General features: G+C 39.8%; 4 protein-coding genes across 4 annotated transcripts; all 4 read right to left on the reverse strand.

Moving 5' to 3' along the window:
* Positions 1–829: 829 nt before the first annotated feature.
* Positions 830–8,341, reverse strand: LOC144656668 (uncharacterized). Its single transcript, XM_078516911.1, has 11 exons — positions 8,202–8,341; positions 6,943–7,027; positions 6,465–6,506; positions 6,101–6,196; positions 5,807–5,872; positions 5,550–5,588; positions 4,933–4,980; positions 4,557–4,673; positions 3,709–3,831; positions 2,082–2,422; positions 830–1,598 (listed from the first exon to the last, which is right to left on the reverse strand). The coding sequence occupies exons 2-11, from the start codon at positions 7,016–7,018 to the stop codon at positions 1,257–1,259; spliced, it is 1,290 nt and encodes a 429-aa protein (XP_078373037.1). The 5' UTR covers positions 7,019–7,027; positions 8,202–8,341; the 3' UTR covers positions 830–1,256.
* A 699-nt stretch (positions 8,342–9,040) lies between these two features.
* LOC144656669 (uncharacterized) lies at positions 9,041–11,956 on the reverse strand. Its single transcript, XM_078516912.1, has 3 exons — positions 11,911–11,956; positions 11,032–11,096; positions 9,041–9,881 (listed from the first exon to the last, which is right to left on the reverse strand). The coding sequence occupies exons 2-3, from the start codon at positions 11,060–11,062 to the stop codon at positions 9,142–9,144; spliced, it is 771 nt and encodes a 256-aa protein (XP_078373038.1). The 5' UTR covers positions 11,063–11,096; positions 11,911–11,956; the 3' UTR covers positions 9,041–9,141.
* A 2,318-nt stretch (positions 11,957–14,274) lies between these two features.
* On the reverse strand, positions 14,275–16,232 carry LOC144656198 (F-box and leucine-rich repeat protein 13-like). The gene has a single exon (XM_078516443.1). The coding sequence runs from the start codon at positions 16,133–16,135 to the stop codon at positions 14,696–14,698; it is 1,440 nt and encodes a 479-aa protein (XP_078372569.1). The 5' UTR covers positions 16,136–16,232; the 3' UTR covers positions 14,275–14,695.
* A 1,393-nt stretch (positions 16,233–17,625) lies between these two features.
* On the reverse strand, positions 17,626–20,132 carry LOC144657661 (uncharacterized). Its single transcript, XM_078518017.1, has one exon. The coding sequence runs from the start codon at positions 19,620–19,622 to the stop codon at positions 18,498–18,500; it is 1,125 nt and encodes a 374-aa protein (XP_078374143.1). The 5' UTR covers positions 19,623–20,132; the 3' UTR covers positions 17,626–18,497.
* Positions 20,133–20,358: the final 226 nt, after the last annotated feature.

The raw sequence follows: 20,358 nt of genomic DNA on the forward strand, positions 1-20,358 counted from the left end.
TGATTTTGACTGACTGACTGACTGACTGACTGACTGACTGACTGACTGACTGACTGACTGACTGACTGACTGACTGACTGACTGACTGACTGACTGACTGACTAACAGTAACAGTAACAGTAAATCTTTATTGTGCCTTACACTCCAAAGGGAGGTATTGGTCTAGTTACAATAAAGGTGTTATAGCAACTATGCTAACAAAATTAATTACTTAATAACAAACAATGAAATTACAATGCAAACGTTTACGGTAATTATTGGACTATTACTTATACAACTATTACTTAACTACTGACTGACTGACTGACTGACTGACTGACTGACTGACTGACTGACTGACTGACTGACTGACTGACTGACTGACTTAGAAACCTAAATTCCACGTACGCTTGGCCATTTTCCTTTAAAAATAGCTTAAGATTTGGACGCTTTTATGTCTGTTGGTAATGAAGTCCACAGCATTTCTCCTCTACATGAACGTAGTCCAGACAGACAGACGGACAGATAGAAGGACGAACAGACAGAAGAACCGTCGCACGGACGAGCACATATTAAAATAGAGCTGGAGATCTGATAGAATTTACTTCATAGGCAACTGAGGTATGTGAGACGACAGACTTATTAATTCTCTTTACAGCCAATACGAGTCGCTAATAAAAAGATAAACTCTTCAGCGAGGGACGTTGTCTTGTTGCAACACTTAATTCTGCAAACTAGCATTGAAAGTAAAGTAAAGCAATCTACGAGAGTAATTGTGTTGGGATGAAAATACGAGTTACATGACAAGGTGACATAAAAGATAAAAAGTGAATATAAAACACAGCATTAATGGAAGTACGATATACACTTTATTAAATAAAAGCTTTATTTCGGCGTATTACAGGATCTGTAGCATGCATATTCAAAACTCAAAGTTTTTAATTAAGTTGCCACCTGAAAAAAGAAAGAATAACAAAATATTGCATTGAGAAATACTGCATAAATAACCTCAATGGTCATTCTAGCATTACTGCCGAATCAGTTGTCTAGTTTAAAGCAATTTCTGTTTGTGTCTCAAATTAAACCACCTACAAAACTAAGGAACTTTACTTAGCAAAAAGTACTTGATGAATAATGAATACGTAATTTTTATCCAACTATTTGAAAGGAATCAGAGGAATTTATTTTCAGGTTAATGATCTAGAGGAAACTCCTTCAGTTCATTAAAAGGAGACACTTCTTGCTTTTAATAAATTCAATTTTACAGCTTTTTTGGCTTAGTGGCCCTTTGTCTTTGGCTTGTCGTGTTCAGTTTGCACTTTCTTAATTTGTTTGACTTTCTTTTCGATTTTATCATTGTTCACTTTCTTGGCCACTTTCTTCTGCACAACTTTTGGCTTTGCATCCTTCACGAGCTTCACGTGCATCGCCTTCCCGGGAGCGTCGTTAAACTTGATTGGCTGGTTGACCAGCTTAGCGACCACGGGCTCGCCTCCTGGGTCCGTGTCAAGTCTGATTGGCTTGTCTGGTTTGTCCTCACTCTTGACTTCCCCTGAAGCTTTATCGTCATCGTCATCATCTTCATCTTCATCATGTGAGCTTCCTTCTCCACTAACATCCTGGTCAAAATCATAAAAATCATGCTGTTATTAGACAGTGAACAGTTTCAAAAGCGTATTGCCTTTGATCAAAATTAACGACAGCCTTTGTCGCAATCAAAGTTATCTTAAAGGTTTTTACACCGCCGACCGGTTAGCTCAGTTAGTAGAGCGACGGAGGGCCAACTTTTGCATCGCTGGTTAAATCAACTCTTAAGCCCGGGCTAAACAAGGATGAGAGTCGATGAGAGTTCAAACTCTCACTCTCGTTTGGCATAGTACTCTCATGCACTCTCATCGACTCTCATGCGCTCTCATCGACTTTGAACGTGCTCAGATTTTTCGTGTGAGTCGATGAGAGTTTGACGGACTCTTGTTCTCGTTTGGCCCGAGTTGATGATAGTCGATGAGAGTTGAAGAAGCTCTCATGAAAGTCAACTCTCGTCCTTGTTTGGCCCGGGCTTTAAAAATGCCGACTAGCGCGGATTTAGCTATTTCACTTACACTAGTATCGTCATCCTCGTCACTGTTATCATCAGCTTCGTCGTCATCATCATCATTGTTATCGTCATTATCTTCACTGTGGGTTTCTTCTTCTTTGGGCACTGGCTTCTCATCATGAGCAACTTCCGGTATCAACACAGGTTTGTCCTCCTTCTTGTGTTGTTTGACTTTAGCTGCAGCTTGTTTCACGGCATCTTTTGCCTTCTTGGTCATTTTCTTAAGGACTTTTTTCAGTTGCTTTGTCTTCACTACGTGTTTGGTCTTGTCCGCTTGCTGCTTTGTGTTAGCATTAGTGAAATGTCTCTTTTTACCCATGGTGATGTGAGAGTTGCCCTGACGTTCTGAAAGTTAAAACGTTCAGTTTAATTTTTTTTTTAAACTTACTTTATGCCTGACACTAAAATCTTTTCAGCGCCAAACTTGAAATGTACATTTTTGTTGCTGCTCTTACATACAGTTTCAAATTGTCGTTCTGAAAATTATTTATTATTATTATCTCCCGATGGATGATAGTTTTCATTCTCATCACTTATCTGTTTGACTCAACCGCGGTCAAACGACAGAAATATGCAAAAAATAAGACAAGTACTGCAAAGATAAGGTTTTAATTTTCACAGTTCAAAGTTCGATACATAACCGGCATCCTAAGGGTTTACTAAGTTTTTTGGAGCTTTACTAAAAACGTTCTACGTGTTTGAAAAAAGCGATATGCGGACTTGTAGCTACTTGTCGGCGCCATTTGTCAGAGCACCTTTGGTTCGGATGCGAAACATTTAAAAAGTAAAAACACTCGTTTACCTGAGGTAATGGGATTATGCTTTCACTCGGCAAGTATTTTTATCTATCCTTGCTCGTACTAACACTTCAATACGAACAAAAAACGCCGAATTGGAAAGAAAAGTTGCCTGAGACGTTTGACCGCGGTGAACTGTTTGACACTGTACTGACAATGTAATGAGAAATGATTTTATCCCCGTTCACATTTAAAAGAGTTTGCCACACTTAAGAGTCCTTTTACTAAAAGTTACAAATGTAATATTCACCCATACTCAAAACAATAACTCGTGTTCTCTTGTGAGGATCGTCTCTTTACGTTTAGTTTGAAGTTTTACTTTTTGTGTCTTTATTTTTTTCTTAATAGTTAAAGTTGACGTGAGAAAACACGGCATTACATGTTATGAAAGGATGACAGGACATGAATTAACGTGATGTGAGTGGCATAAAATGACCTGACTTGACCTGACATGGCTAGACATGGCACGATATGACATGACTTTGATATGATAAGACATGACGTGACGTGAACTGAGCTGAGCTGAACTGACCTAGCTTGATCTGAACTGACGTGACGTGACGTGACATGACATGACATGACATGACCTGACCTGACTTGACATGACATGACATGACATGACATGACATGACGTGACGTGACGTGACTGAGCTGAGCTCTGACCTAGCCTGATTTGAACTGACGTGATGTTACATGACATGATACGACGTGACGTGATGATTAAAACAAACACCGTCATATGGCTAAACGCATAAATGAGTCACAAAAGTTAATTTTGCACTGACGTAGCTGAGAAGATGATGTAGCTAGCAATTCTATTTTCTTCATACTTACCGTAACCACACGCTCCGCATTTGCTTTTACAAGTCTCCCTGACCCAGCGGACCATGCAAGCTGACGCGGCAAACTTCTTACACACATCTAAATCTTGACAGCCAATGAATACACCATAAGGAACTAAAGAGGGATACGAAAAATATGTTTCTTTCATATGTCAGCCAAAATTGATCTTCAGTATGCTAGTGAAATACCTGGCCTATTCATTTATTCGTTCATTTATTCATTTATTCATCGACTTACTTATTAACTTATTTAATGTACTGACTTATTTATTGACTTACTTAGTGTATTGACTTACTTATTGACTTACTTAGTGTACTGAGTTACTTATTGACTCACGTGGTGTACTGACTTACACTTATTGACTAACTTGGTGTATTGACTTACTTATTGACTTACTTAGTGTATTGACTTACTTTTTGACTCACTTGGTGCATTAACTTACTTAATGACTTACTCAGTCTACTGAGTTACGTATTGACTCACTTGGTGCATTAACTTACTTATTGACTAACTAAGTGTACCGAGTTACGTATTGACTCACTTGGCGCATTAACTTACTTATTGACTTACTTAGTGTACTGAGTTATGTATTGACTTACTTGGTGTATTGACTTACCTAGTGTATACTGACTTGCTTATCAAGTTAGTGTATTAACTGACTTATTAACTTTCTTAGTGTACTGACTTACTCGTTGACTTACTCGGAGTATTGACTTACTTATTGACTTACTTAGTATGTTGACTGACTTACTTATTGACTCACTTGGTGTATTGACTTCCTTAGTGTACTGCATGACTTATTTGCTTGTTGAACTGACTTACTTTACGTAATGACTTACTGTCACAAAGTTTGCAGCTCTTTCTGCAGTTTTTCTGCGTCCATACATCCCTACACTGTCCGGTTGCGGCATAATTCTTGCAGTATGGTTGGTAATCGTCACATGGAAACAATTTCGCTGCAAACAATAGAGTTTGTTGTGAACTTCAATTATCGTTAATTTTGCCATCGCTATCTATTCTTGATACCAGACCCCTTCTCTTTTGCGAATGAAAGAGATTCTAGCTGGGGTCCTGAGGTCCCCGTATACACCAACTAATATTATTTCAGTAGTTAAACCGGGTTTGTATATGTTATGAAAAGCATTCAAAATTGTTAATTTAGTGGTGGTCATGTGTCAGTTATGAATTCAAATCACTGACAACAAAACTCCTCACCTTTTTCTTCTTTGGTTAATTTTAGGTCATCCATAGCTTTCTCTTGGGCTAAGTAAAAAAAATTAAAATAATTAATCATTGTCGAAAGTAAGTCTGTGTGTGCTTTGGCTTTGAATTCGCATGCCGGGCTATTTAATTGGTCCAAGAAGCTTGCGAAACTTGGCTAGTAGCCATTAACAACGCACGTGCTTTTTGTTCAGCCAATCAAGAGAAAAATCGAAGCCAATCGAGGGTCGGTTCGATTTGTTGTGGCTGTGGTACCTTGTGACCTCGTGTGAGGTCCTTTACAAACCTTCACCTGCCCTGTGAGCAAATATTTTTAATCTTTTGTTTTTGCTTGAGTTTTAAAAGCTATTTGCATTTGCTTTGGTTTTGCATTGCTACGCTTAGTGATTGGCTTAAAAATCTCACGCCACTCTCTCAGCCAATCAGAAATAAAACCAAAAGCAACTGTGACTTGCTCGCACACGTTTTCCCGCGCTTTCCGCTGGCTACATGTATTTGCTTCGAGTTTTGATTGGTTCACTGGTTTCTCTGTGTGTTTTGTAAGAGGGCAGAGTTATTACTTTGGTTTTCGTTTAACGACATTCAATTGAAACCACTTTATTTTTACCTACCTGTTTTTGGCTTGCTTGCTACAGGCATTACTAGCGCCGCTGTGAAGCACAAGAAATAAAATCGTTAACTAAACTTAAGTTAAGTTTTGTGTTATTTTGGCTGCGGCTGTTTTGAAACTGCGAGTAATCAAGGATTTGATTACAATAAAAGAAATCCGGTTATCCGGGACATTAGAGGTACGTGTACTTAACATTTTCAACAACCGTACGTTGAAAATATCAAGTTTAAAGAATCAGAGAGCATAAATTGATTATACCTGCCATCGTCGGTGGCCTGGGTTTGTTATCGGCTGCCTTGCCTCCAACAACGAATGTTGCCGGTCCTATAACACCAAAAAATTGCGTATTTCATCACTACGTGTTACAGATATGGATAGGATGTGGTTCAATTTCACCCCTAGTACAATCTGGCATTTTCTTTTATGTTATATTTGTTATCATATATTGCCATACACGTGCACCAAAACAAAAGAAAATACCAATTTATACCAAGGGTAAAGACACAACACATTCGATACATTAAAGGGATCATTAAATCATCGCAAGCTGACCTGGCGGAGGTCCTTGTACAAGAGCCCCTGGTTCCTGTGCCCCTGTGTTTCCCTGAGGCGCATGCAAGCTCATTTTGACACCATTAACCTTGATTTCTTAAAAAATAAGAGAAAATTTGCCATTAATTCGAGAGGAAGAAAAGTGAATGGATGATCCAACTGAAAAAAACGTTTATTTGTATATGCAATTTACTTAAGATCCTGTGAATTAAGCTGTCTTTAATTAATCAATAGTAACTGTTTCTTCAAAGAACTCTGAGAAAGTTTTTTTAACCTTCCCAAGGGTTATGTTAACAGCATTTTTTTCACAATTGCGAACGCCTGCTTTTGTAATACGTGGCTAGTTCTTTGATCGAAAGCTTACCTGGTAACTTTTTCCCTCCTTTTCCAAGAACCATGGCAAAAACTGAAAATAAATCATATTAGTGGTGCCGTGAGTGAACTTCCTGTATGGATAGTGCTACAGTATTCAGTCTGCAGCACAGTTAGTTTAGATAAGTGATTTCAAAGACCGGACCAACAGCCTGGTAAGCTAATGTTGGTTAAATGTGTTTGAAGAAAATCGACTGAATTTAAATGATGGCGTTTTAATATGAGCAGGGACCACTCATTCGATTCGTTCGTGGAATCCACCTGGAAGGAAGGAAAGTGCAAAGCCTAAGCTCGAGCTGGCTGGCGAGGAGTTGTCAATGGCCTATACGCTATCTGGAGCAACGGGCCTACGTTAGTATTTAGCTATTTCTGCATGGCCTTAATTACTGAGGGTGGGGTGGGTGGGTCAAATGAGATAGATGTACAACATAGCAGCTGTGGCAGAGGTTTCCCGCCTTCGCAAAGCGTACCTGTGTGTTGTTGCTGAGCATAAACACAGCACGTGATTGACAGCACAGCAGCCAATAGGAGCTGTCGTCTGTCCATTATGTCTTCCTATAATCGTTAAACAGTCGAGTTAGAAGATATAATTGTCATAAAATTCTCACTCAACAAACTTCTCTAAAAGTGAGTTCAGTTTTTAAAAGATCTCAACGAGTGTTGTAAATTTGCTGAATTGCTCCTACGTGTAACAACAACAGGATTGGTTTTGCATTAATAATCCTTTGTTGGGGTGAACTTGAGATGTTTGTAGTATTCATAGATGGGTTGCACGTGTTCTATTTGTACTCGAGACAGTGATATCGGTGTGCTGGGTATCCGAAGCACTTCAAACCCAGGCTTCAAAATGCTGTCACACTTTCTTCATTCCAAAAGCAAAATTAAGCGCTAGGGATAGTTAAGGAAGGGCGACCCAAATGTTTTTGCGAGTCATACAATATTATGTAACGTAATGGAACTGTCAATTTATTTCTCCTATCTGGCGAAGTAGAAACGAACACGGTTTGGTCTGATCTTGCCCTTGTTAAGATTTGACAGGTTATCATAAAATATGTCAGATAAACTTTCACCAGCATACAGGGAGGCCATCATGGATTACAAGCGCCTTGTGTCAACAGATGTCCAACATGTGACACGTGCGTTCCATCGATAGCTTCATCAGAAGACGTTCGCCTTATAACATTGTCGGTCCGCGAACCTCTCAAAGAACTCAACATTACAGTCTATTATTAAATGGATGATGTGAAATTGTTGATTAATTTTGTATCAGGTAGTGTTCACCTGTCTCAAAGGAAAAGAAAATGGACGTATTTTTCGGCAGATCAACGATATGTAGGCAATTACTCTATTTGTTTGTTAAGAAGGACAAATGAAGTGCACATTTTTTAGCTACACAATAAAATGGATGATGTTTAAAAGATTGTTTATTCGATTCTGACACTTACGTACTAACGTCGATTTTTTTCAAAGTTTAATTGAGCTTACTCATAGAGTATTTATTTATAAAATTATTTCATTTACAGCTAAAGACGATTTAAAACTTCTAAACGTTGAGTTTGTGTGGACTTTAAACACTGTTTGAAGGGCAATGAGACTTGTTCGAATAACAATACCTTTGACACCCAAACAAAATCCTAACACTGAAAACTGCGAGCTACATGTTGAAACTGTTTTAAAAAGTTTTCTTACCCAATAAGAATATTTAAAAGAGATCAATTAAGCGTCTTACCTTTTCTTATTCTTGTCTTTTTGTCGCTGAAAACAATCTTTTATCTTTTTCGAAGTTTTGGTCTTGGAATTTATGTCATGGGACTAAAATTCCAAACACCCGAGAAAAAATATCTTCTCCCGTTGTTTCGTTATTATCACACGTGACCTGTGAGCGGCGGGTATTTCACTTTGAAAATTATAAACAATACTTCTTAATCGACAGCAAAAGTACATTTGTTGTGATCTAGAAATCAAAACTCTGCAGGTGACTGCTTGTACCGTTAAGGAATTGGTTAAACACTGTTTCCTTTAAAAAGGACTAAAGGATTGAAGGATTGTTCGATGAAAATGATTCGTAAAAGAAAAGTTCACAACTTAATTTTTTTCGAAGCATATAGGACCTATATAACAGCAAGATTGTTTGAGGCAAATTGTTTTATGTTCATGGTGAATCGAAAACTCTTATGGCAAATATTTATTGCAGTTCAAAGTCATTGCGACCACACTCCTAAACTATAAATACATATTACGGAAATGCGTGGAATTTCAAGATCTTCTGAGCCGGACGATGGCTAAAAAGAGGACTGGGTACGTCATCATCAGCAATCTCCTACCCATAACCTTCATTCTTCATTGCGCATGCTTGAAAAAAGCCGCTGATGTAGGGGAACGGAAACTCTAGGTGTACTGAGATAGTTCACGATTAACAATTAACACTCCCTGCAAACCTATGTGACCACTGAATGGAGGATAGAATAGATGCGTTTTGATAGCTGTTTATTATACACATAAATTCAAAATCAAAAATTCTTCTTCATCTTTTAATCGAGTGTGATCAATAATCCAGAGATTGTGTGATCAATAATCCAGAGATAGAGAGAGTAACGGACATTCGATCATTCTATTTCTGCCCTGTTTATCTGTTGCTTCGTAAGTGAAAACCATGTGCCGGAGTCGTATTATTCCGATTCCTCGTCGATCGTGTACAATCGATATCTTCTCGGCCGCGCTCGTTGGACATAATCGTCTTCCTCACAGTCGTCGTCTTCAAAGAGCGGGTTAAACGTAACGTTACTCTGAACCTCGCTTTCAAACAAGTCGCTCAGCGAGCAAAAGTCACTTGTCCGCAGGGTCTGGGTACAACTGGCTGAAAATCCGGGACCTTGTCTCCTGACGTGTGCCGCGAAAGAGAAGCTAGCTTCAATCTGTCCGTGATAATCATTGAAAAGGGATGTAGGAGATAAGCTTCTGGATAAATTTTCATCCTGTTCTTGTTCATTTTTTCGGCGTTGACTTCGCCTTGTTAGAATCTTGGTTCGCATTTTCAGTTTTGACTCGACTTTCGAGGGATGGTCTTCGGAAGAATCTTCCTCATTTTGTTCGTTTGTGAAACGTGAATATTTTCTTTTCCGAAATATCTCTTTCAGGGGTTTCATCTTAACTCCCGTTTTGCCGGGATTCTTCCACATCTCAGCCAAAAAATCCGGTTCCGTGTATGATCTAACATTTTTGGTGTTTAAGGGCTTCTTTGAAGACTTAGCTTCAAGAATTTCTTCCTCTTTGATGAAGTCGCTGGCTCGATAATCTACCAATGTCCGTGATGGCCTGGGTATCTCCTGCTCACTCGCGGCCGCAACGTGTTCTGGGAAAGTCGGCAATACGTTTGTCTCCACCAAAACAATTTTCTCCGCCGCCTCGCCTGGAAACATAGAACGGACCGATTTTTAACGGATAAAACAGTTGCGAAATAAGTAAAATTGAGATAATTTCTTGTCGTCAATTGTTAGGAAGGGTTCAAAGAGGCAACGAAAGGACTACCATTTCGTTTCAATTTTAGGGCCTGATTACATGAGCCGGGCTGGCTCGGTTTGCCGAGATGACTTTCAGCTCGGTATTACATGAGCCCGGTTAGCCGGGCTGGCCCGGTTTGCCGAGATGACTTTCAGCCCGGTTTCAGCATGAATGATCAGAGCACGAATGATCTTTATCACCTTTTTCCGGCAATTTGGTGGTTAATTTTTTGCACTTATGCAGCTAAATGGGTTACCTTACCTCTACATCCTATTTAGAAGGAGTAGCATTGATTTTTTCGTCGGATATTGTGCTCGGAAGAGAAATTTAATGCTGGCCCGCTTAGCCGGGCTGGCCCGGTGAACGCGATTACATGGAAAATTTTCAGCCCGGCCAGCCGAGATCCCGGCATCGCGATACCGGGATCTCGGCTAGCCGGGCTGGCCCGGTTGTCATGTAATCGCGAAGTTGATTTTTGTTGCGTTTAACAGACGTGCCGAGATCTCGGCAAACCGAGCCAGCCCGGCTCATGTAATCAGGCCCTTAGGGCCTCTTCACATGAGCCCGGTTTACGAGCTGTCTCAGTTACCAGAACGGATTTTGACCTCTGTTCATATGGAAAATTTTAGCCCGGTTGACGGGGATAAAATTCAAGAAACGAAGGCAAAATGGCGACACATAAAGTTGCATCTTTCGCCACTATCGTAGCTTTATTGACCCATGTAACTTTATTAATAAAGCTAATTCGCATATTTCTGAAGTGGAAATAAATACAAGGCAAAATTAAACCATTTGGACCACCCAATTACGAAAGGGAAGCTATTTTCTCAAAAAAAGTTGCGTCCCGGCGACCGGGCTGGAGCGTTCATATGGGAAAATATTCTTCCCGGTTGTCGAGATCTCGGTTGCAGAAACCGAGATATCGGTAACCGGGCTAGCCCACCTTCTCATATGAACACATCCAAAATTTTACAAGAAAATAGGAGTGAGCCGAGATCTCGGTAACTGGGCCAGCCCGGTCAACCGGGATCATATGAAGAGGCCCTTAGTCCACTAACCTTTTACTTTGCTAGCCTCTTTTTCAAGCATGTTCCACTCTTGAGGAGTGATTTCATCATAGAAACTGTGAACAACGAAAATAAACGGTTAATCGTTGCTGCCATGGCGCTATGCAGAGTCAGCTGAAAGCTGTTTGCTTTCATAAAAAAACTTGCAAATCTCATTTTTTTTTTCTTTTATCAGTTTGCACTAAACCTTAGCTTTTTATTCTCGAGAGTTCTAGAACATAAGGAACAGTGTTGATAGTTTTGTTTTCAATGTCACTTTTTGAGTGGCCAGATTCTTCACACTAACAGTAAGCAACTTTAACCTTAAGCCAAATATTTAAAATAACACCCAAGCGAACACTTGTTTTTCTTTCTTTTCCTTTGCTTTTTGCATTTTTTTCTCGGCAGGTCGCACAAAAACTAGAAATGTGTATATTTATGGTGTAAAATGAATGGTTTGCTTTCAACTTTAGTCTACATAGTTTAAATTTTAAGTACCTTTCGCCGGTGTAAATTAGAACTTTTTGGACTCAAAAGAATAACTCAAGTTCAGCATTCGAACACTAAGTAACTATAACATATTTTCCCTGTTAGTTTCTACATCAATGAATACCAAAAGTGTCTTGAATTATTTATTTGATCGATCTTCTTTCTCAAATGCATGCAATCATTTCTAAAACCACAACATACTTCAAAGCAGAATTAAAATAATCCCTAAAGTAAAACTTTCCATGTAGAGCCACGATACAGGAATGAAACACGGTTATTCTATTTTAATTTAAACTCGTATCTGATTATAGTTTTAAAGCTGTTAAACTAATGTAATCACAATTAATCATAGCAATTTTATTCAAATCAAACTAAATGCATTTAAATTTCATTTTAACTTACTTTTCTAAGAGGAATTCGTCTCGGTAAAACAGCCCTCTCCAGCAAAAGAAACATTTTCTGCACCACAAGCAACGGCATGAAGATCTACAACAATTTGTGAAGAAACTTTTAAAACATGCGCCGAGGTACGAATTTCCAGAAGTAAACATTGCAAAGATAATTGCACACTGATCCTCGTTTCGCGAAGCAGTTGAAGAAAAGATTAGCAATGTCAAATGAAAATAAATATTTTAAGTCGGGAGAAAAACTCATTTAAAATGGTCTTAGCATGCTTTTTGGATATTTTAAGGTGATTAGAGGAAAGCGTCTTCTTTGTTTGGAAATTATTTTATGATTTAATTATGTAATTCTTGTCAACATCTCATCAAAAATTGATAGCCAATATCATTACTTCATATACTGAAAGGCTATTAGATATAATACGTAGGGTGTATTTACATAATTCAGTTTCAGTGAGGTGCCTCGTTAATTGTCACTCTATCATTGAATGCTTTTACAGAAATCGTTAAAAGAGATTTTCTTTTCTCTTTTGGCTTATATTTGCACATTCTGTTCGAAAACGTGTTCGGTATTTCATAGTAAACGGGAACCGAATTAATTTGAGTCAATTTGGATAATCAATCAACTGCCAAGGTCTTTTACTGGATTAGTGGGAATATTTTTAAACCATTTTGTTAAACCGTAATCCATTATTTTGAGATATGCCCTAATACAAACATCCTTGTCTTCCCATCTCTTTGGAATCAATCTCAATAATATATGATACAAACGAATTCAATCGGCTAGGATAACGTGTCGCAACTTGCAAATGATGTTTTTATAGTCTAAAATTTCAAGTGGCTTTAGTTTTGTTTGTTTGCAGTTTTGTAACTGTTAAAGTAAATTCCCAACTTCGACATGTATGTTTTGCGCCGCTGGATGAAACCTCAATTTGTTTCAGCCACCTTAAAGAATTTTCAAAAGCACATTAGATTTCTTGGGGGTGGGGGCTCTCACATAAGAGGAACGGGTATGCTCATCGGAAAATGTACACTTATTAGAGAAACCAATCTTGGCATGGCTAAAGCTTTTTGGACTCCTAAAAGATACCAAGCCTGATCGGTCAGTGCAGTATAACAGTGATTTTTATTATTATTATTATTTCTCATTTGCAACCTCAAACAAGACCTTGACAGAAGACGACTAAAAATATTGGCGTTCTGTTCTAAACACTCTGAGTGAGAGCAAATCCTTAATTAACAGCCCTAAGCGAGACGACGAGCATCCTCGTCCCTTTCAGATCCTCTCTTGGTAATGTAAATGTATTGCAAGGGATGAACTCTATTGTCTATCGACTATCGTGAGCAGAGTACTGTGTGAACGCCTACCTTTATTTAATTTATAAGGCCTAGTAACGGTCAACCCCCTATATAACGGACACCTTCGGGACCACAATTTGGTGTCCGTAATAAAGGAAGTCCTTAGTAGCGAGAGTTATTTTCAGTAATTCTTATTCACCTGGACTTCAACTTCTGTCCGCAATAAGGGGTGTCCGTAATAACGAGGTGTCCACAAGGCGAGGGTTGACTGTATACGGGCAACCATTTCATTTTCAACTTGTCTTGCATCATTATTGCATTGAAAGTTATAAAGTATTGTTGCGTGAATATTAACCTCCCGTATTGCAAGTTGCGACGAAGTTGAATTTATGTCTACTTTGCGTCTGCATGTTGCCGCAACTTGCAATACGTTAGGTAATACGCGCAACTTCACCCCCGGGGGGGTACTCAAAAAAGTTTTATACGGGGAGGCTCCGCCCCGAGTTTTAACCCCTTACCCTTACCCTTTTATACACCATTTTGACAGAAATTGTACCCCTTTCGTATACCTTTAACTGAAAAAAGGTACCCCTTTCATATACCTAAAAGACGTGGCGTGGACTTAAAACAGGACGTTTTCTTGTCATTTTCATGTAGCGCTTAATAAATTAAAATAATACAGCCATAAATTGCGTCCGTTCGAAATATTTTAATTAAAGGCCCATTTAAATAGCTAAGTGACAGATTTGCATACTCTTTCATATACCTAAACTCGTGAAATCCCTACCCTTTTATATACCTGAAGCCTTAAAAAGGTACCCCTTTCGGGCGGAGCCTCCCCGTATAGGCCATTATAGGGAGTACCCCCCCGGGAACTACACTAAACTACTAGCAATGAAATACTGTTGCGAGACAAGTTGAAAGAATATATTGCCCGCATGACTGGGCCTTTACAAAATTTGCTGGCGCTTCCTTCCATGCACAGTTATTATAGCCATGTATATTACCCACTTTCAAATTAAACGGTAAGGTATTTAAAAACACGAACTTAAGACTATCATTTAAAAGAACAAACTCAGCCATTTTATTACTGCGATATAAAAAGATCCCTAAAATACGCATATAGTTCATGCTAATTCCTGTAAATACACTCAATCCGGCCACAAATAAATTGAAAACGGGTAACTTTGCCTAACTAACAATGATTTCAACCGATTAAAAGCGAACCTGAATCACAGGCTGGTTAATAAAATCATTATTCACCTGTACTGAAAAAGAAAAAAAAGTAATAAATTTGTTAACTTGACAGATACGAGAATATTCATCGATTTTGTGAATCGTCTGTTAAAATCTTCAAGAAATGTGTGCGACATTTTTGCCACGACTTTAGTCTTTGTCAAACATATAAAAAACCTGTGCACATAAACGAATAAAGTTTTTCAAGATTATTAACTTTTTCTGTTTTTAGCGTCTTTGAAAATAAAGCCCTAGGGGTGTGAAGGATGTGGAGGGCTATATTTTAATCTAGCGATAATGGCATCTAGAGTATGGTCTGGCGGGGGCAGCACACATTGCCATCTCTGGGTTACTTTAGCCCTGGATGTAGGGGGTAGTTCTTGTACTAAATCAAGCAATGTCGGATCTGGTTCACAAAGGTTTATACGTTTAAGAGAACGGCAGTTCTCGACCAAAGCGTTCATCAACACTGCGTCTGCAACTGAGTCCATTGATGCAAAGTTTATAAGGGACACCGCCTCGAGTGATTCACAATAGCGTATTAGATTCGGGAAGAACATGCTTTCGGAAATGCTGGCCTTACCGAACGCTCCGTATTCCAGAACTTCTAGCTTAGGAAGCATCCTTAAGACCTCCGCCATGGCCGAAGGGTTAATGCTTGAAGACTGATACACTCCTAAGCATTTCAGCTTTGGGCAAGATCGACATACAATATATAACGCTTCGGGTGTCAGGGTTAAACTCCACCGCACGTCCAACATTTCCAAGTTAGTCCCGGTTTCGAGTCGCGCCATCTGTAGCAAAACCGCGTCCGTAACCGCGCGACCGACTCCGCAGTAGGACAAGTTGAGGTACCTCAGAGTCCTGACATTGGTGACGAGGCTAATGAGGCCTATCTGTGTAATGTTTGAGCAAGCAGAAATATCCAGTTCCTCCACGGGAACGTATTTCCATTCCGGGATCACGAAACAGTCGTCTCTCACCGGCGTGTAGCGAAGAAGAATCGTGCGCAGCCGAGAGCAAGATCGGAAAAGCGTACAAAAGGTCCGTCCATAGACGTATTTGCATCCATTTAAGCAAAATGATTCCAGGAGCGGGCAGCATTCGGCGACTTTACTAATAACATCGTCGGTAATTGTATCGCAGTTTGTACAGTCGAGAATGACCAGTCTTTGCATCTTGGTAAACAGAGAAGGGACCGCGCCCTTCGAAGAGTTATTTCCAACACCCAAGTATTTCACTTCGCAGAAGTGCCTCGATATCCGTCCCAAGAAAGCGAAATCTCCTTTGATTGGCCTCAATTCCACTAACTCCAATTGGGAAGGGAATTCGTAGGTTATTTCAGTGTACTTCGGAGGTGGACTCGGCGGTCGAAGCTTTGATCCACGACTAAATATCAGATATTTCAAACTTTTGCATTTTCTGTTCAGCTCACTCAGTAGCTCGAGCGAGATTTTACAGCCACCCAAATGAAGAATTGAAAGAGAATGAGAAAATCGTGTCCTTATGAGCATGTGTAGAGTGTCCTCGTCAATTTTAGCGGCTTGTCTTTTCACGTTGACGGCTTTCCATAGCGAGTGATCGTAGGCTAGGCGGCGCCAGTCATTGCAGACCTTGGCAGCTCTTCCCAAGTCCGCCACGGGTAGAAAAGAAAATACTTTTAAAATAACTATTTCTGGCAAACAATCCATATCGAGATGGATTGCTAGCTTTGCTGGCCACTATGTAATTAGTGGCGCTGGCGTGATCGTGTTCAATCCATGTTCTCAATAAAATGCCATTAAACGTCACAGAAGCAATTAGACTAATAGACTGCAAGCCTCGCGCCAGGGGCCTCGCGCTGGATTGCGCGACCGACGATACGCGCGCGTTATCAACTTAATTTCCATTTATACAGGCATGCGTAAGAAATGGGGAAAATGATCAGGCAATTTTCAAAATTACGACCTATTACATTGAGAACAGATTACTTGCCCATCGATCGCAATGACACTCGAACAGGAGTCGAATAAGAACTAATTGAAGACAACATAAATTCACGCTCGTGCGACGAGCGTATCATTTAATTTTGTCGTTCGAACAATTCGAAACAATTGTACCATATCATCCAGTTTTTCTTGTCCAGTGAGAATTTGAGAGGAATAATATTTTACATCAGCTGCGTGCAAGAATCGGCTGACTGCTTGAAAACTGAACAGAAAAAGAGTAGGGAACTAAACTCGTAAACCCTTTGTATTTAGGCTAATTTTGCACGAGCACTACCATTTAACGCAAGCAGAACAGGTCTTGCGCTCGTACGAGATGTGCATTCGCAATTATATCATCCTTCTTCCACCAAGTTGAAAAGTTTGTCTGCTGCGTCATGTTGGATTTGTATAACAGACTAATTTTAACTAACTGTAGTTGGACATCAGGCCAGCTGTCTAAATGTCGAATTTCTTCTAAATGCACAAGCAAGTCAACATCTCTGGTTCTCTTGTTCCTCACTGAGTCTTCGCGGCTTTCCTGGCCATCGGTACGGTGATTAAACTTTGAACTTCTCTTTGCGTTTTCAGTAACAAATTAAAGTAGACAAGTAATGAGAATTAGGACCCAGATTAGGAAAACACGCCAAGAATAGTTTATAAAAAATACACCAGAAGCTGATAACCTGAAGTATTACACTCATGCTTTGGCTCGATCGGCCTATCCATTTATCACCGGCGATCAGGCAGCCTGCATGTGAATACAGCCATCCCTCGTCGCTCTCTTAGCGCCAAACCGGCCTAGAGCGAGTCGCAGGCTAGCGATTAGAGCTAGCTGATCAGGTATTTACTCTTTGCCTTTACAAGGTTGCGCGACCCTAACACTCATTTCTTGTTAGGGGTTTCGCGCGAGCGGCGAATCTCGGCTTCCTCGCCCTCGCACCCTAAACTGTACTGCTCGCACCCCTCTACTTTTCGTATTTTTCTTCGATCATTGGACACGGTAAAAGAATGGCGAGAGAACTGGACGCCAGCACAAAAAGGGAGGCCCGAGAGGGCCTGTTTCTCTTGCGTTCTTTTGCGTTGAAAAATAGAGGCTGTAATTAAAACTGTCTACCCCAAACAATAGATTCATATATAAAAGAGGTATGGAAAGAAAATACACTGTATTTTCTTTCCATTTCCTCTTATGATAAGAGTGCGAAAATGTTGGCCTGATCGCATGCTACATGTATTGCGTTGATTTGCGCTCTACTTTCGCGGGCTTGCGACATCGGAACTCTGGAACGGCCACAGTGACCTCGTTTGACGTCAAACCATACTGACCCCATAACTTATCATGTCAGATACGTGAACATTTGGATAATAAAAATTGGCTCCAGTAATAATTTGTTTGTTTATTTCTCTTCTTAAAACAAAGCTTTCCTCTCTTGCGTGAAACTATATGCTCAAGTTGAAAATTAAAGAATGCGCAAATATTTTGGGAAGACAAGATAACGACGCTGTTTTAAAATTCTTTACAATTTGTTTTTCAGAAATCTAAGAAAACGTGCGACCTGGCAGAACCTATTGAGTTCAGCGAAAAAGCACAAAGAAATATTCGACATAGTTTCGCAATTCCGAAGTCGTCAAGGAAATTTGCTAAGTTCCCAATTGACAAACGTAATTTGAAAATCAAAGAAATACAAGATCAAAGTACTGTCTATAAAGTATGCAATTTTCATTCAGAACTATTCACTCTCGCCGATATAAAAGAATTCTTCGTTTTGAAAAAGATGTGCTAATAAAAGGACAACGCTCAAGTATAAAAACTTCAATTTGCTCTTTTAAAGTTCACAAAAGCGCTGAGGTTCGCCATTGTGTTGTTCTAAGTACGCAAGTAAGCCTAGCCTATCAAAACACAATAACAAAGACTTAGCAGGCAATAATAAAATGAATTGGAAATTAAAATATTGCTCGCAGATGACAACACCTCCTATGAGGTTTGCGAGGGTTTAACTTATATTGTTTGTCCGCGACTGAGACAAGAGCGTCTGATGTCTTAATAACGCAAATCCTTTAGAAGACTTCTACTCATTTAATAAAATTCCTACTCATCAATTTTATCTAGTTCTGGAGTACTCTCTTTTTCAAAGACAGATAAAATAGGTAGCGGGGCAGGCTCATCCCGAAATCTAAGATACCGTATTTTTCTCATCTCTTCTTCTGACGGTATCTCTTCTTGAAGTTTTCGTAATCTCTGATCAATAACCTCGTTAAAGTCCATGAATCCAAGACTTGATAAATCAGGCATGGATCTCGAAAGACCATCATCGCGACTAGCTTTGAGGAGAAGAGAGTTTCTAAATAGTTCTTCGTCCAGCATATAGCCTTTATCGTCCTCAGCCGCTTCCTTGCCCTCCTCGAGATTTGCTTCAATTTCTTCTTCTTGAACTTCGATATTTATTGTTGGAATGACGTCGCTTTCCGAGCGCTTTAGCTCATTTTCCGCTTCCTTGATTCGTTCGCCTGAGCTTGTGTTTGGTCTCTTTAAGAAATCACTAACTCGGTCACTTAGCTCCAAAGACGGCTGTGACAAATCTTCGGAACTTCGGCTCCGCAAAGTTTTGTCGGCTTTGTCAAGAGAGCGAACCCTTCTTCCTCCGACAGGATCAGAAATTGGTATACTTGAAGCTGCACTGCTTTCTGATTTTGTTGGCGATATGCACAAGTTTGGCGTGGATTTCGGTCTGTACAGATTACTTGTAGTGTTAGTAGACAAAAGATTAGCACTATCTGTCGAGAGTTCGCGCAGACGTCGGGAACTTGCGGGATGCCGCGAGGAGTTAGGTCTCGTTTCGACACCCTCGACTCGTTTGCTAACCAACGCGGTTTGTTTTGGACTGATTTGCGGCAAAAACGGCTTTGAAATTTCTTTACTGCTACCCTTTACAGCAAGAGGTGAGATTTTAGTTCCTGGGCGAAGCTGACGATCTTTCACGAGTCTAGGATCACTAAACGTCTTACCAACAGTTGTTTTGGGTCGCTGTTGTCTGTAGTGTGACATTCCATTGCGCGCTAACTTCAAGTCCACGATCTCGGCTTGTAAATTCACAAGATTCTGATGTAGTTGAAGATCAAGGTGTTGAAGATGGCCAACAAGCCTTCGATTTTCACTGGCGTTTCTAAGAGTCATTCCTCTGCTCAAATCACTCGTGCGATAGCCACCAGACATCTTGTCGCTTCTCGCTCTCTCCCTTCGCCTCTTGCTTTTATCGACTTGAACTTTCACAGCAAACGTCAAATTAAATGCGGCCAGAGGATTACTTCAAATTACTCAAAACGAAGTTTATGTCAATTATCGAAGATAAAATGCATTGTTTCAGAACGATCCAGCCAAAATAATTACCTGCGTCACGATTTGTTTTCCTGTTCTGCGATTTCGCCGGTTGATAGCTCCACTCCAATGATCCGTCACGCTTTGTCACGCATTGTCACGCACTGCTGCGGCGAGGTACCTTCCTTTTACGGCCTTTGACGCAGTCATTTAAAACAGCGATTGTCGTGCTTCAGATCTTTTATCATTTCTATTGAGTTAGTCAAGCGACGAGACATCATAGTTACAGTTCGACTGATAGAAAGTATACAAATAAAAAGTATTCAAAACAAAATAAAATCTATGTATTAAAATTTCACTGTAAATTGATCTTTCCTTTGTTTTTTTTCCTGTTTTCTGTGAAAACAGAAAAACAAACTTGAAAGTCGGAAATTTGATAAACTGATAACCCTGCTATTGTTAAAAATGAGCTGAACTGAAGAGAGAAATCGTAAGATGTAATCTTCTTTTCATTCTTTCCATGCCGGGTCCGTTGTCCACGCGCGTCGCGTCTTCTCTCGTGAAGAGAGTCGCGAGCTCGCGAGAGTGACGCGAAAAAACGGGCGAGTAGAAAACTGCCCAAAAGAAATTTGGA

The sequence above is a fragment of the Oculina patagonica genome, chromosome 6 (genome assembly GCF_052425735.1).
Source record: "Oculina patagonica isolate OP01 chromosome 6, crgOcupat, whole genome shotgun sequence".
NCBI lineage: Eukaryota > Metazoa > Cnidaria > Anthozoa > Scleractinia > Oculinidae > Oculina > Oculina patagonica.